The 15,155-nt window shown below is 56.2% G+C and overlaps 1 protein-coding gene across 5 annotated transcripts in view; it reads left to right on the forward strand.

Moving 5' to 3' along the window:
• The window catches only part of ELF3 (E74 like ETS transcription factor 3), a gene marked incomplete at its 5' end in the record, with an annotated part of 42,882 nt that overhangs the window by 4,092 nt on the left and 23,635 nt on the right, over positions 1-15,155 (forward strand). For all 5 annotated transcript variants that reach the window (XM_080367463.1, XM_080367464.1, XM_080367465.1 and 2 more), the window contains one exon: positions 1-15,155. This exon is cut by the window's right edge and continues 23,635 nt beyond it. In XM_080367463.1, coding sequence (XP_080223589.1) covers positions 1-121 — 121 coding nt within the window. In that variant the 3' untranslated portion in view covers positions 122-15,155.

Raw genomic sequence — 15,155 nt, forward strand, 5'->3', positions numbered from 1 at the left:
ATATTACTACAAACGAGAGATCCTGGAGCGAGTTGATGGGCGACGGCTGGTGTACAAGTTTGGGAAGAACTCCAGCGGCTGGAAGGAGGAGGAGGTGCTCAACAGGAACAAGGAGCTGTAGGAGTCCTGGATGAGCTGGGGTCTGACATGCCCCTCAGGGCCAGCCCTGAGCTGGGCTCCTTGGCAGGAAACTTTGCCTGAAGCTGTATCTGGAAGACGCTGCCCCGAGCAGTGTGTGAAACTCCAACCCTTGCATGGGCACACTCGTGCGTGCTGGTGACTGCTGGCACTGAGATCTTTAAAGCTAATATTTTGGCTCCAGTAGGTTATTGCAAACCGTTATTTCCCTCACTGGATTTGTACCTCCGACTGGAGTCGCAGTAACTTTGGCTGTTTCAAAGCCTGGACAAATGCAAAGGGGAAGAGAAGTTCAAGTGGCAGCTGGCACCACCATGAGAGGCCAGCAGGTCTCCTGCTGTCACCCACCACCTGCCTGGGCAGAGGGGCAGCGCCACCATCTCACCTGTGATCGGACAGACCTTGTCCCAGCTGTGGAGTCCTCCCTCATCACTGCTTGTGGAGAAGATGGCCACTGTCCTGTTTGCTCTGCGTGGAATAAGTGAGCCCCCTGCTGTGCAGCAGCTTCTCACTGTGGCACCTGCTGAGAGAAGATGGGAACATTGTGGAGCTTCATCTGGCCCTGGAGAGCCCCCACAGGGGAGAGGACTTGGGACAGCAGGGCCAGTCTGCATCTTCAACCTGGCTACCGGTATCTAGAGACAGGTCTTTTCCCCAAAAGTAGCTTCTAATTTATGTAAGACCAAAAAAAAAAGTACAGAATGAATGTACAGATATATTTTTTCATGAGTAAGATGTTCCCGTGTGAGAGCGTGCATTGTAGGGCATACACGTGCCTTGTGGCAGGCGGTGGAGCTCAGCTGGACTGAAGCGATGTCATGGGGCACAGACTGGCTCTGTGTCAGCCACAGGGGGAGGATGCCATCCCAGCCAGGCACCCAGCCAGGTGCATGTGGTTTCCTCCTTTTTGAATGGGAGCATAAGAGGAATAAACTGTTGTTTGGTTGGTGGTTTTGTACCTCCTTGTCATTTTTCGTGTTTTTCTTAAAGACATGGTGGGGACCAGACTCATGTTACCTGGGATGTCCCACTGCATGAACCCTGTCTGCTACCATCCCTCCTGCCTGCTGTGGACTGGGCTTGCCTGGTCATCTTGACACAAGGTCCTCCTTGGGATGAGGTGGGCTGCTTGTCCCTAGGTGGGTGGGAGTGAGATCTGGAGGCCTTGTCTCAAAGCTAGCCGTGCAAGGGCATCTTACACTTACTCCCAAACCCTGACCCTACTAAGAACCCTCCAGAAATTCAGCCCTGGCACTCACCTTTGCATGAGGGCTTTCACGGAGCACTGGCTCCAAGCTGGAGTTTGCCAGTCGCAGTTTGCAAAGTAAGTTCCTGGGTGGTCTGGTGGGGAGGTCTCTTCTCAGCTCCCTCCACATTAAGATGGACTTCACAAGTCCATCTTAATTAAGATGGTCCACACAAGAGGACTTCCAGCCTGTCTCTGGCCTGTGCTCTCTTCTGAGATGTGAAGGTGCATCAAGAAGAAGCACAGGCACAAAAATATGTTTAAAGCTTGCCTGTCTTCCAGTCTGGCTATTTGCAACCTCTCCTAGGGCCTGGATGCCTCTCAAGGACCACATCTTCAGGAGTGGGGAACTGCTAAAGCCTGGCAGTGTGAACAGCCCAAACACATCATCTTCCCCTTCTTGCTCAGTGGCCACAGCAATCTTCCCCAGCTAGCCCAACTGTGAGGAGGCAGAGAGGGTGTCCTGGGGGTGCTGGGAGGACCTCTCTGACCCAGAAGTTATGTCTGTGGGGCAGCAAGAAGGAATTCATGGGGATGAAGGCCAAGCAGGCTCTCAGATATGTTTCTACCACAAGCTTGGCAAACAGTGGTCCACGCATCACTCCCAGTTGGCATGCATTGCCTGTATTTCATGACGAGTCTTTCTGAATATTGCTGGGTACCAGAGGGACTTGTTACCACCCTAATCGCGTGCTGGTGTACACCCTGCCGAATGTAGGCATGCAGGGGCTAGCACTGCTCAGCTCCTGTTCACTCCCATGGGAAAGGCCCTGGGACCCCTCCTCTGAGCTTGGAGCTTGAACAGGTCTGTGATGTGCAGGCAAAAGCAATGCCACATCTTTCTGAATGGTTCCAGCCCATGCCTGGAGTGACTGAGGGGAGACAGCCCACCAGTGCAGGGGTGGCGGAGCTTTTGGGATGCCCCTAGGCAGTAAGGGTGCCTTGCAAAGCCTGAGATGCCTTTTTGGCAGGAGAACCCAGCCATTGTTTCCTGACTGTCCTTCATTACTGCTGGAGACACGGTACAGTTAAAAAACACCTATCACACACTTGCAAGAGTGTGATCAATGCGAAAAAGAGAGAAATAAATCCTTTGAAGCATGGACCATCTGGACTGTCCTGGATGCAGCAGCTGGAACTGCTCCCAGTCTGCCTGGCCTCAGCTTGAGAGTGGGGTTGGTGGTTTAGAGCATCCCCACTGCCAAGCTGCTGTGCTGCCTGGGGAAGTCGAGGCCCCTGCTTCACCAGGCCATGGGTAACAAGAGATAGGTCCAGGGGCTGAGGAAACCACAGACCCTGCTGCAAGTGTTCCATTTCACTTCCTAACTCCCTGTGGCCATGGCCCCTCATGCTTTGCTACTCTGCTGGCAGCCCACAGGTGTGGGCTCAGTGGCAGCTGAAAGATCTGCAGATGCTGCAGTGGCATCAAGGGCTTGACCCACCTGCTTTGCCAGGGGCAGAAGGTGCCTATGGGTCAGAGCCAATCTCTTTGAGGTGGGTTCAACTACTGTTTACACAAGGAGTTGCCTTGCTGGTCCAGCTGGGATGCCTGGTCTCCTATGGACATGCCATGCTATGCCATGCCATGCCCATATCTGCAATTCAACAAGATGTAAGAGGGAGTCTGCAGTCATGCAAAATCCTGGAGATGACAAAATCATATGGAAAGACCTCCATCGCTCACTGCCCGGAGTGCTGGGTTGAAGCTGTACTGCTCCCAGATCCACATGCTGAGATGAGGCCATCAGAGTTGCCCTGTGGTGCAAGAAGAGGTCCCAGTCCCTGGGTATGAACCAAGAGCCAGTCCATGGTCTGGGCTGCAGCCAGACCTCCATGTTCCTTGCGTAACCTTCCCCAGGGAACAGGTTTTCCCAGCTGGTGTCTGCTGGCTCTAGCGAGCAGAGGGTGCTCCAGGCCCATCCCTGACCTCCTGGAGCTGCCACAAGGAGCAGGCTGGAGTGGGTGGCAGGAAGGACAATGTGGAGGTGCTCATGCTACCCACAGAAGCAGCATGTGTGGGAGGGGGCTGGGATGGTGCTTGGTGGCAATCAGTGTGTCCAGGGAAGGGACACAGTCAGAAGGGCAAGCCCAGCCCCAGGCCAGGTCTGCAGGAGCCAGCTGTGCTCCTGGCTGCTGTCCCTCCAAGTTTGGGGTTGTGGGTGAGGTGTTTATTCTCCGTCAATAGATAACTCTGGCAGGTTGGCAGGGAGAGGGGAGCACTTTGTCACGCAGCCTGTTGCCCTGCCAAGTGCACCTTGTTTGCTCAAGCAGTTTCATTTCTTTCCCACTGAGGTTTGTTACCTAACTGGCCTGGGACAATGTTTAACCAGCTCCAGCGGCAGTAGGGAACCTGACAGTCTCGTCTCCCATGCCCCCATTGTCCCCATTGCCCACCACCGCCACCCCACTGCCATCACCAAGCAGGGGGCACGCCAGGCAGGAGGCTTGGGGCAGAGGCGGGGGGTCCCTCAGGTGTATGGGCACCCTGTGCCAGAGGAGGAGGAAGAGGCAGAGTTGTGCAGGCATGAGCTGGGGGGCCAGATCCTGCAGCCTCCCATGAAGCTTGCATGGGTCTGTGGGGCAAAGAGCCAGGAAGAACTGGAGGAGGGCAAGCAAAGACATACACACACGTGCACACACCAACACACACTCAGGGTAACCCCTACAGTGACCTCCAAGCCAGTATTGAGCCAACCCAGCAGAGTTTCCCTACTAGCATGAAAAAGAGATTTATTTGGTTTTTTAATCTCTTTAGAGGTGCCTGGATTTTACGGCTGTGACAAGCTCTGGCAGAAAATGGACAAAAAGAGGTGGTGGGTTTTTTTTTTCTCCTCCAAAACAACTTCCCCTCACACTTTACACTGGGGTTTGCTGAGAGACTTTTCCCATGAGGTGGTCCCAGGCTGAACATGTTTCTGGCACAAAGTTGCCATGGAAACATCTTGGTCGCCCTTCAAGTTTGAGCATTAAAGTGGATTTTCTCTCCTCCAAGACCCCCCAAAGGGACCATTGCTGTTCCTTGGTCCCAGTTAGGGAAGAAGAGGGCAGTTTGCCCTGGCCAGTGCTTGACTGGGACCTGTGGACTCTGTGGGAGCAGAGAAATGGGGTGAGGGGAGAGGTTTTGGCTGGGCCAGCAAGGTGTCCATTATCCCACGTGCCAGACCATGAACTGCCCCTGAGCACAACGGCATGACCTGATTTTCCAGCTGATCCGGACCGTGGCTATCCTTGCAGTGGATCAGGGTAGACGGGAATGTGGTGGGGATGGGGGCAGCCTGCAGGAGGCAGAGACCATCTGCCTGGGACCCCTCACTCTCACCCACTCCCACTGCCTTTTCTTCAAAACTCCTCCAGTCCCTGCTGGCTTTCACACTTTCTTACCCTCCTGCCTCTGGCTCAGCACAACTGTGGAGCAGGACTGAACCCTAACTGGGGATGTGGGAATCCCAGATTGCCTTCCCATTGCCATGTGAAAGACAGCTCCCAGCAGCACAAGGATGGAGACTGGCCCCAACTCCACAGAGAAGGCCGGAGGAGGGGGCCAGGGCAGCACCTGACCCAAAGAGAAGGTTGTCTCAAAATATCCAGTATCTTCTTTCCTCAGGGGAAGCATTTCTTTGGTGGGGCATTTCTTTGGTGTGCTTCTCCCTGGGGTACCTGGTCCAGGTGGCAATCAGCCCTTCAGACTCTGGAAACAAGCTTGCAGAAAGAAAGGTGTGTGAATTGTTGGGTCTGGTCCTCCTAAAAATATCCAGGGGACAAAAGCCTCGGAAGCCTGTAGGAGACTTTTATTGCAGCTGGACTTCTGCAGCTGTGGCAAGGAACCCTCTCCCCACTGAATTTCACCTGGCACTGCCCTTGCCCGTCCCTGACTTGCCCTGGGCTTGCTTCATGCCATCCAGTCTAATATCTCCCAGGTTTCAGGATGACCTGTAGCTGGAGGAGGTATGCAGGATTTGGCATGGACAGAACAAGGCTCCAGAGCACCCAGACTCTGCCATGGAAATTGTTAGAGAGCAAAAGTGTCAGGCAGTTTGGGATGCCCGACTGTTATGGATGCTTTTCCAGCAGTGGGCCAGGTTAACAGTCAGCTGGCATAAATATGCCTGGAGCAGCATCCTCCTGATGGGGCACCCCCCCTGCATACCCCTGAGCCAACCTGGGAGCAGCCGAGGTTAGCGCACAGGAATGGCAGAGCAGGGAAGCTACTGCTGCAGGAGGGACTGTGCTCTGGGAACATCCACGGAGCTGGGAACACCTGGGGGAGCAAGGGCATTGCATGGGAGGGATTTTCCACACTGCACGGGGGGTGGGGTGGGGGTGGGGGGGTGAAGGGTATGGGGCAGGTTGCACAGCTGCAGGTTGCAGTGCTGGGAAGGGTCTCGTGGGTGGAGGGGCTGTGCTAGGGGCAGGAGGGGGAACGCTGCTGGGGCACATGCTGTAAGGGATGGGGGTGTTACAAACCTGCACTTCTGGAAGCTGAGTTATGTGAGGGGAGGGTTATTGCTCAGATGTGATATGGAGGGCAGAGTTATTGCCCATAGGAGCTGGGAAGAACAGTGCTGCTGGGGGTTTGTAGCAGGGTGCTGCCACAGCAGGCTCAAACCCAGCCCAGTTTCAGGGCTGGGCTGGCATGCCTGGGGATGGGCAGGCCCCCCAGGGCTGCGTCCCTCTTCCCCAGGGTAACCAGTTACCTGGGCTCCCAGTCAACGCTCCCCCCTGCCTCGCAGCCCAACAGTTTCTTTGGAAATTGCTTCCAGCAGTAGCTGCCCCAAGGGTGTCTGGCTTGTCCAGGAGAGCTACCCACTGATGGTAACTCATCTGTTAAAACCCTGAGTTGTTTGGTTGTTAAACAAGAAAGCGGCTGTTCCCGCTGTAGGAACGGGGAAGCTGCTGCGGTGGCTGCCTGGAACCAGAGACAGCAGGCAGACAGCAGGTTGGGCATGCTGGGGAACACCCTTAGGGCATGGGTTACCACCCTGGGGCATGCCACATGCCTCTCCAGCCCGTGCCCATCTTCCCTTTTCCATGTGGTCAGCACTGCATTCAAGCTTCTGCATCCCACCCACCTCTTGCTTCCAGCCGGACCTCCTAGGGGTCTGTACTAGGAAGTCCTCTGCTTGTCTCCCTGGTATGCCAGCACATCCAGGACGGAACTGGAGGGGTTCAGGCTCCCCAAACAGTTGGTTCCTGGTTGCCCCCATGGTGATTCAGCACCAGGTGTTTTCCCCGCAGCCTGCGGACAAAGCAGAAGCTGCCCTGCCACCCATGGGGAGGGATCACACCAGCTCCATCTGTCCTGTGCTGTGTTTGCTGCTTCTCTGTGACCAGAGGTCTGCATGCAGCCTGGCCATGCTGTACATGTGTGGCTCCTGCTCACCACATCGGCTGGTCTCTGCTCCTCAGGAAGAGATTTGGGGACCTGCTCCCGGCCCACAGCTTTATTCCCACCCAGGTCTGACAAAGCTACATCTGCATCCTGCCCAGCTCGTGTTCCCTGAGCAGATGCTTCCCCTCCCGCAGAAAATGCCAGAGCCCAGGCTGCCCAGGTCAGGATAGATGTTCATCCCTTGGTATCTGGCATCCTCAAAAGGTTGGCACTGATGGATCTTCTTGGGTGGATGTCTCCTAGCTTCTTCCCTTTCCCTCCCTCCACCACAGCCACCAAAAATCCCAGTTCTGTTTCATTGTGAAACAAAAAGAAATGTTCATTGCATTCTTGTTTCCTGTCCAACTGTACCCTTTGCTATCCACCAAAGATGGCACAGAGCCTGGGACTGCGCCAGCTTGCAAACAGAGTCACAGGGCAGAAAGCGCAAGCTGGAAAGTCCAGGAATGAGACAGTGTGAACTGCAGCCCCCCCCAGAGCTCAGGGTATCACTGGCAGGTTGGCAGATGCTGAAGAGGCTGCCCAAGGTTACTGCAGCCCTGCTCCCATCGCACGTCCATTTCACTTCAATGGACCAATGCCTCCTGAGATCTACCTTCTAATGGGTGATCATGCACCTCTAGCTCTTCTCCCCACTTTCTGCTGAGCAGACCATGTGGAAACAAATCCAGAAGCGCTCTGTTAGACCATCGGATGTGTGGTCCTAAACCCCCTGCGTGCTGGAAAGGCTTCCTCCAGGCTTGGGGATGAGAGCGCATGGAGCTGGGGAGAGCTGAAGACACTGCAGCTGTGGGATATGGGGGACAGAGCTGTGTTAACCCATGGGCTGCAGCTTCCAGGTGATATTTTTCTTTCCTCCGGCTTATGCAGATTCATTTCACAGTGAGGTCTCTAGTAGCCCTGATCTCCTCCATTCATTGCTCACCTTTCCACCCAGCCATGGCCACATGCTCAACTTTAAGTTTTCAGCTGAGAATCCAGGCAGTAAATTAAGGTATTTGAGCCCACCAAACCATTTTGGGTACATTCTGGCCCCAGTTCAGCAAGGCACTGGTCATCAGGCTACTCTTCAAAAGCCACAGTTTTGAAAGCCACCGTGGCCAGGACACTCCTCCTGGCTTGACCTGCCTTGCTGCAGCACGGAGCAGTACGAGCAAGGCTGTCCCAGCTCCCTGACAGAGCACATGAACACATGCAGTCAGAGAGTAAGGAAGAGAGGAATGAGGTGGTGGAGAGGGGAGGAACATGATGAACACTGGTGTCCAAAAAGCCTGAGAGAAGATGCAAGGGAGTGGTGGGCACTGAAAGACAAAAGCTGACCGTGCTGCTGCAATGCCACGTTCCTGTGTGCCTAAAGATGCCAGACACACGGGGAACCATTTGTTAGGCATTTTAGTGTGTCCACCAGGCCCGGATGAATAGTGCAATCTCTCTCTGGGTGCTCCAGGAAGAGCTCTAGGGAGTTTCTGGCCTCCAGCATCAGGTATGGCGTGAGGGCTGCTGATGGCCAGCAGTTACAAGAGCAGCTGGGGCAGACGTGGAGACTATTACACAGTCAACGTGTCACTCTGCGGTGGGCCAGGGAGGACTGCCATGGCAATGGACAGGAGTGTCACACCCCTCCTGTGTCTACTTCTGGCAAGGTTCCATGGGTCAGTGAGCACAGATTGAAGACATGTATAATGAAATGTCCAGCCTCCTGTACCATACGGTATGGCATGGCATGGTACAGTGTTTGCCAGATTTTCCTGCCTGCTGGCCCCTGAAGTTAATAGCTGGGCCAGTGGGGATGTTCGCCAGCTCAACCTCTTTCAAAACTCCTAGAAAAGTACGGCACCAGAGAGCGTAGCTGTGCCACAGGGCAGAGTGACCCCTCGGCAGCCCCAGTGATGTATGCTGTCATTGGCCACCAACATCACAAACCCCCAGCTGCCTGATGGTTTGGTACCGAAGAGACAAGGATGGCGATGCCTCGCTGAATTGTGGGCACACCCACGGAGCATGAGACATGCTCTTGCGTCAGCTCTGCTCTCCTCCAGAGCCCCAGTGCAAAGGTCTTCTTGGGGTGGAGGTGGCAGGAAGATCTTGGCTGAGGTGAGCAGAGGATCTAGTCCTGGTCATCCCAATACAAAGCCTTTCAGGATGTCCCTTCACATCGATCTGGCCGGCGGGCAAATCTCCTTGACTAGACTGTCTTCGTTCAGGGGACTGCCCCCTAGGGCAGCAGTGTCTTTGCTGTCGCAAAACACCCCAGGGCAAGGTAACCCTCATCTGCTGGCAATCTCCAGTGGCCACAGTGTCCAGACCACAGATGCCAGTCTCAGCCAAGGTGCAGCCAGCTGGCTGAGGTGCTGTCGTCAAGGAGTAATGTGGTAACAGTTCCTGTGGGATCTTCGGGGTCTCCAAAGAGCTGGTGCTCCTCTAGTTTTTGCCTTCAGGACTGCAGGCGAGCAAGTCCGGGCCTGAGCCTGCTTTCAGGCAAAGGGTGGGTCCTACAAGAAGATCTCATTGCTCCAGGCCTTTCTAAAACAAGCTGAATTTCAGAGCGTGCTTTGTGGGAGCCGCCTCCACCACTGCCATTACATAAGACATGTTTTAGGGGCCAGCAGACTGAACTGATAGGAAGCCCCATGCCTGAGCCATGGGGTGATGCTGCTGAGCTTGAGGGGGGACAGGGACTTTGGGGCCAGGTCTTTTGGGATGAGACCATAAAGCAAGTTCACCAGATGCACTATCCCAATGAGATCTGCATGCTCCACCAGATCCATCATACCCCACCAGGACAAGCTCTGCAACTGCTCTAAGGACAGCCTCTGCGTTAGTGGCACCAAGCACTTTCTGGTGCATGAGCAGCATCTGATACAGTGGCCACAGCGTGGCTAGTGGCCGTCAGGTGAGCTACACAGGCTTCCAGATGTGGAGATGCCAGAGCTGCTGGGTGTCTCAGTTTTCTTCCCTGTAAATTCCCAGTGTACCCAGCTGAGCACAGCAACACCTGGCTCTATCTGGCACCAAGCTCCAGCTGGTGCCTTTCTGGGGTGCTGGCCTTGTCAGGAGCAAGGGTCAGAGTGGGAAGCAGGTCCACCAGGATGGACAGGATGGTCTGGCCCCGAGTCAGCTTCTGCCAGTGGCCAGGATGGTCTGGGTAGGATATATAGGGGTAGATAGGCACTGACTTCCCCAGGGCATGCAGGGGAAGCCTTTCATGTTCCCCACCCCAACAGGGCGGTGGGACCCAAGTTGCAGGAGACCCTGCTCCAGCCATGGAACTAGGAGGGAAGGGTGCCGGGATGTGCCTCAGGGGTTCTTTGAGCACAGCAATAGAAGAGATGGGCGAATGGAGGGACCAAGTGTCACTGGGCTGCAGTCCCTCCTCTCCTCGGGCATACTCCCGCCCTGAGGCTCTCCAGGGTTCCTGGTGCTTCCCTTGCCAAGCCATCCCAGGGAGCAGGTCCCAAGGGCTGCTTTAGCTGCCGGCAGGTCCCCAGCCATTGTGCAGAGACCATCCCTCCTGCATCCTCCCTTCCCAGAAGTGACGGTGGCAGGCGGCCAGCCCCACCTGTCTGACAGGTAGAGCAAGGGTGGGGGAAGCTGCTGGCACCCGCAGCCTGCACGCCTGCCCCAACCTGCCGGGGCCCTGCCAGGGATCACCCTGCTGCAGTGGGCAGGAGGAGGGTCCCTGGCCAGCAGTGCAACCCTGCGGGGACAGCTCTGCCCCTGACATGGAAGGAAATCGGGAGGCAACACACTGCTGGGATATCCTGCACTGTGGCATGTTACCCAGAAGCACACGCAGGTGCACACACGTGACCACACATGCAGTGGGTTACACTGTGACAGACACACTTGCAGACACGCAGTTAGGGATGCATACAGACGTGTGTAGAGTGTGTTGCACTGGTAAACAGTCACAAACTGAGATATACAACAGATGCCTGCACAACTTAGGTGGTTACGGACATGCTCAGTTACACACGATAGGCACAGTGCACTGAGCACACACAATGTGCAAGTTGCAGGCGTACATGCACACACACACACAGTTACATACTGCATTACTCAGGCATGCGAGCAGTTACACACATGGTTGCTCACATGCAGTTACTCACACAAGCCCCCACACCACACAACTCCTCACCCATGGGCACACACCCCCCCTCAGACATGTTGCACTCAACATGGTGGCAGCCCATGTTGCACTCATGCCCCATTCCCACCCCCACCAGAAGATGCCCAGGTGCCCTCCGGCCCCACTGTGGCCAGCTGCTCACTCCCCAACCTGTCTTCTTGCTCCCAGCTCCCAGGGTTGGGAAGGGCTTTGGGATGGGCAGAAATCCCTGCAGGGTGCTGATGGGGCCAAGAAATCACAGCGGTGTGTCATGCCCTGCTCCAGCCCTGGGCCAGCTGTAAGCAACAGGCAAGGGCATCCGAGGATACAGCGTGACTGCTCCCTGTTTTGTGGCAGCAGGAACCCCCAACAGTCAGAAGCCGACCCCTCGCCCTGCCTGGTGAAAATGCCAGCAGACCATGGCTGGACTTTCACCCATCCCCAGTATTTTGGCAAGATTTGTCCGTGCCCGGCCCATACCTGTGGGAGTGCTGGCCCACACGCTGCCTGCTCTGGCACCCAGCCACCCAGCTGTCCCCCACAGGGACCACGAGGGCCCATCTGGGGCATGGCTGGGCAGTGTCCAAGGGCTGTGTCATCTCACACTGTTTATTTTCCTAGTTTCAGTCCCCAGGGACCTATCGGTGACCTGAGCTCAGAGCTGCAGGGACAGACTCATCTGGGTCAGAGACCTCCAGCACCCCCACAGCATCTCAGCAGCTAATTGAGGGTCACAGCCTCCAGGATCTGGCTGGGCCACTCCAGCCCCAGGTGACAAGCCTCATCATCTTGCCCAGCCACTTGCAAACAGGCCAAACAGCTCAAGGTCTCCCACACTGGCTGCAGACATCTCAACCCCCTTGCAAACAAAGCAGAGAAATGGGCTGTGCCTCTCTCCTCCAGGCAAAAGGAGGGTCCCGTGTCCTCTTGCTGCTCATGCCTGTAAGATGCAACCCAAAGTTCCCATGGACCCCTGTTTGACATGCCAACCCTGCACCTCCCCAGCCCGTGGGGTGCTGCTGAAGCTGCCCCAGCTCCCTGGGTACCCCACAGGCTGGGGTGAGAGTGCTGTGCAGCTGTGCAGATGGAGGTAGGTGGGCACCCCCCTGCCCTGGCAAGCCAACCACAGTGAGTGGGTCATTCATGTACCAGACCAACTGTCCGGTATTCATCCCAGTTTGCCCAGGCAAAGGCCACCAAGCATCCCTGGGGCTATGAGGTAAGCAGGACACATGGATCCCAAAAAGCAGGGGTTGGGTGGTGGAGCTTACTTGAACGAAAGCAGCAATCAGGTCTACCATGAGGCAGACACGCTGGCCAGGGTTCAAAGCAAATGACTGCAGATGGGAGGTGAGGTAGGCTGAGGGTGCAGCATTGCAAGAACTGACTTGGCAGCATGCAGACACCCAGACGAAACTGCTGGTGCACAGGGCAGTGGGGTGACCATATGCTCACCTTGGATCTGCAACAGCACTTTGGGAATCCAGATGCAGAGCCTACAACGGTGATGTAGCTTGATGACCCTGTCCCCAAACAGCAAGAGAGCAAATCTCATTTGTCCTGAGGAAACAGTCGCCTAACACAGGGTGTGCCACAATGAAAGCTGGATGGAGAAGAGGCCCTTGGCTGCAGCTCCCATGACCTTGTGATTGTCCCATACTGTCCCTGGGGTGGCGATGACCTCATTTCGCTGTGGTTACCCTCGCTGCATGCCAGGTGCTTTGTCATGAGGCAAGAGGAGGAGTGGGAACAGGTTATTCAAGGTGTGCGGGGCCCAGGGCAAGCACAGGTGAGCATGGGTGCTGGGGGTGTCTGGATGGGCGAGAGCAGGGCAGTCAGGCAAAGTGCAGTCCCCTCCTCTTCCCACAGGAGCTCCGGTGAGGTGGGGGCTCTGGAGCCCAGCACCAGGCACTGTGGTATAGCCACAGGGCATGGATGGGGGGAGCAGCAGACTTTGCCCCCACCTACAAGGTGCGGCAGACAGGCTGAACAGTCTGAAGGGCATAATTATCAATGCCGGAAAAGGCAGGCTGGGGTCAGGCTGGGTCATGTTTGGGTCAGATCAGGAGGTCAGATCAGGAGACTGGACCCGGATGGGAACAACAGAAACCCCCTGCGATGGGTTTTGCAGCATGAAAGTATCCCTCCACTGCTTGGGACACAACCTCCTGCCTTGGCCATCAGTGTGTCCCTCACTGTCATCTTCCCAGCCTGAGAACCAGTGGGTTAAATGTCCCCAGATGGATCAGAACATTTTCCACACTCCCAGGAGCCCCCTCCTGCCCTCCCCAGGCTCTCCTTTGCCACCTGATCACCAACCTAGGCAAGCCCCCTTTGGTGGGGCCATGACCCTGCAGGGCACCAGGAGCAGGCAGAGCAGCCCTTCTGGTCTGCCATCCCAAGGCACTGGACCCGCTGGGCACCTTGGAGACCTGCTGATGCTTCACGGGAGGCTGTACCTCCTCTTCCTCTGCAACAGCTGCTTTTCCTCCTGAGATGTGCCCTGGCCACAACCCCTGTGGACCCCATGCCCATCCCACATGCCACTGGGGAGGCTGCAGTGCTGCCACCTCTTCCCCTGCACCACATACCACCCTCTGCCCGCGTAGAACCCTCACTCCTCTCACACACACCCCAGACCTGCACACACGCTCTCTATCCTTGCACCCATCTTTTTCACATGTGCACACACATGCCAGGCCCTGGGACTGTCTGTTTCTTCTCACCTTTTTGCTTTTAGGAACCCATAAATACAGTGAACCTGAAAACACCTGTCTTTTCCACCTGGGCTGTGAAACAACATGGGTGGTGGGATCCAGCCCCAGGCAGGGTAGCTCAAAGCACATGTCTGCAGGCTCCGGAGGCTCCTCTCTGGAAACAAAACCTAAGGGAAAAAGAAGGAAGGAGCAGTCCAGGTACCATAATGCCCCCTCATCCATGTCCCTCCCTGCTCTGTCCCTTGGGCTAGTGAGTTGGGTGTTGGGGGGGGTCTTGGCTGCTGACCCAGAGGGTTTCTTCGGAGCAGTCACAGCTGGAAACCTGATACCACATGTGATCTGTACAGAGAAGATTTGGCCTCAGCCAAGGCCTCCAGAAAACAGAGAAGGGGCCAGGGAAGTACTGCGAGAGCTGAGGATGCTCCTGGGGTCCAACAACCCTGCCCTGGCCCAGGCCTGCCCGGTGGCTGCAGAGCCAGCCCTGCCACCAGCATGCAGCCAAATGCCAGCAAAGGTCTGGGCTGGCCATGCTGCCCTTGGCTCCATCCCCAGCCCAGGGCAGGGCAGGGGGCCAGCAGGGACCTCTGCCTCCAGGGGCCGCGGGACTACACGGGTTCCCCTTCTCATGGACAGGCCAAGCAATGCCTTAACACCGCGTCTGGTCCTGGCTCCAGCCGCTTGCCTGGGAAATGACTGCAGCATCATTCCTGCCCTGATGGTTGGAAATTTTCTCTTTCCCAGCTGAAATATGGCCACAGGCACTGTTGTACATTCACTTCTCCTTGCACGACCTTTGTCTATAGCCAAAAGAGCTGTCCCCCACTCCTGTGAGCCTGTGTAAGCCCGTCAGACAGGGCTGCACCCAGACCTGGCGATGGCAGGGAGGGCAGAGCCTGGGCATGACTGCCCTGGCTGGGGGCAGAGGGATGCTGGGGGGAGAGGTGACCCCGTACAGCAAGCTTGCAGGGCACCAGCCCAGTGAGGTGGGCACACAAGCAGTGCAAAGGAGAGAAGGTTTAAGAGAACTACAAAACCGACCTCCTCCCAGGGCACAGCCTGGCACAGCTGAGCTGCATCATGCCCTGTGGAGCCAGTGCCAGAGCAGGTCACCGGGTCCCTCCCTGCCCGACCTGGCGAGTGGAGGGACCCACCTGCAGCCTCACACCACCACCGTCATCTGAGGCCGATGCAACTGAAGGGCTGTTTGTGTTGTGGGAGGTGTGTGGGGGTGTGTGTATGTGTGTGTGTGCATGCACATGCGAGTACGTGTGGGCAGGGCCCCCAAGCATGGAGCTGAGTGAGGACGTCATGTCAGCCCGGGGTGCGGCACCGCCCAGACATTCATTTTGCAAACAGACATGGGGTCATGAACTACATAACTAGCAGATGTGGATTGTGCCAGCGCCCAGGCTGAACCCTACCTGCCTCATCCAGGTCACCCCAGGAGAGCAGAGCAGCAGCATGGCAAAGGGGGTGGATGGGAGGACACAGCAAAACCTTTGCCCTGGGACAAAAAAAGCACACCACTAGCTCATGTGCAACTGAAGTGTTTCAGGA

This window comes from Falco punctatus (genome assembly GCF_963210335.1).
Source record: "Falco punctatus genome assembly, chromosome: 17".
Classification (NCBI taxonomy): Eukaryota; Metazoa; Chordata; class Aves; order Falconiformes; family Falconidae; genus Falco; species Falco punctatus.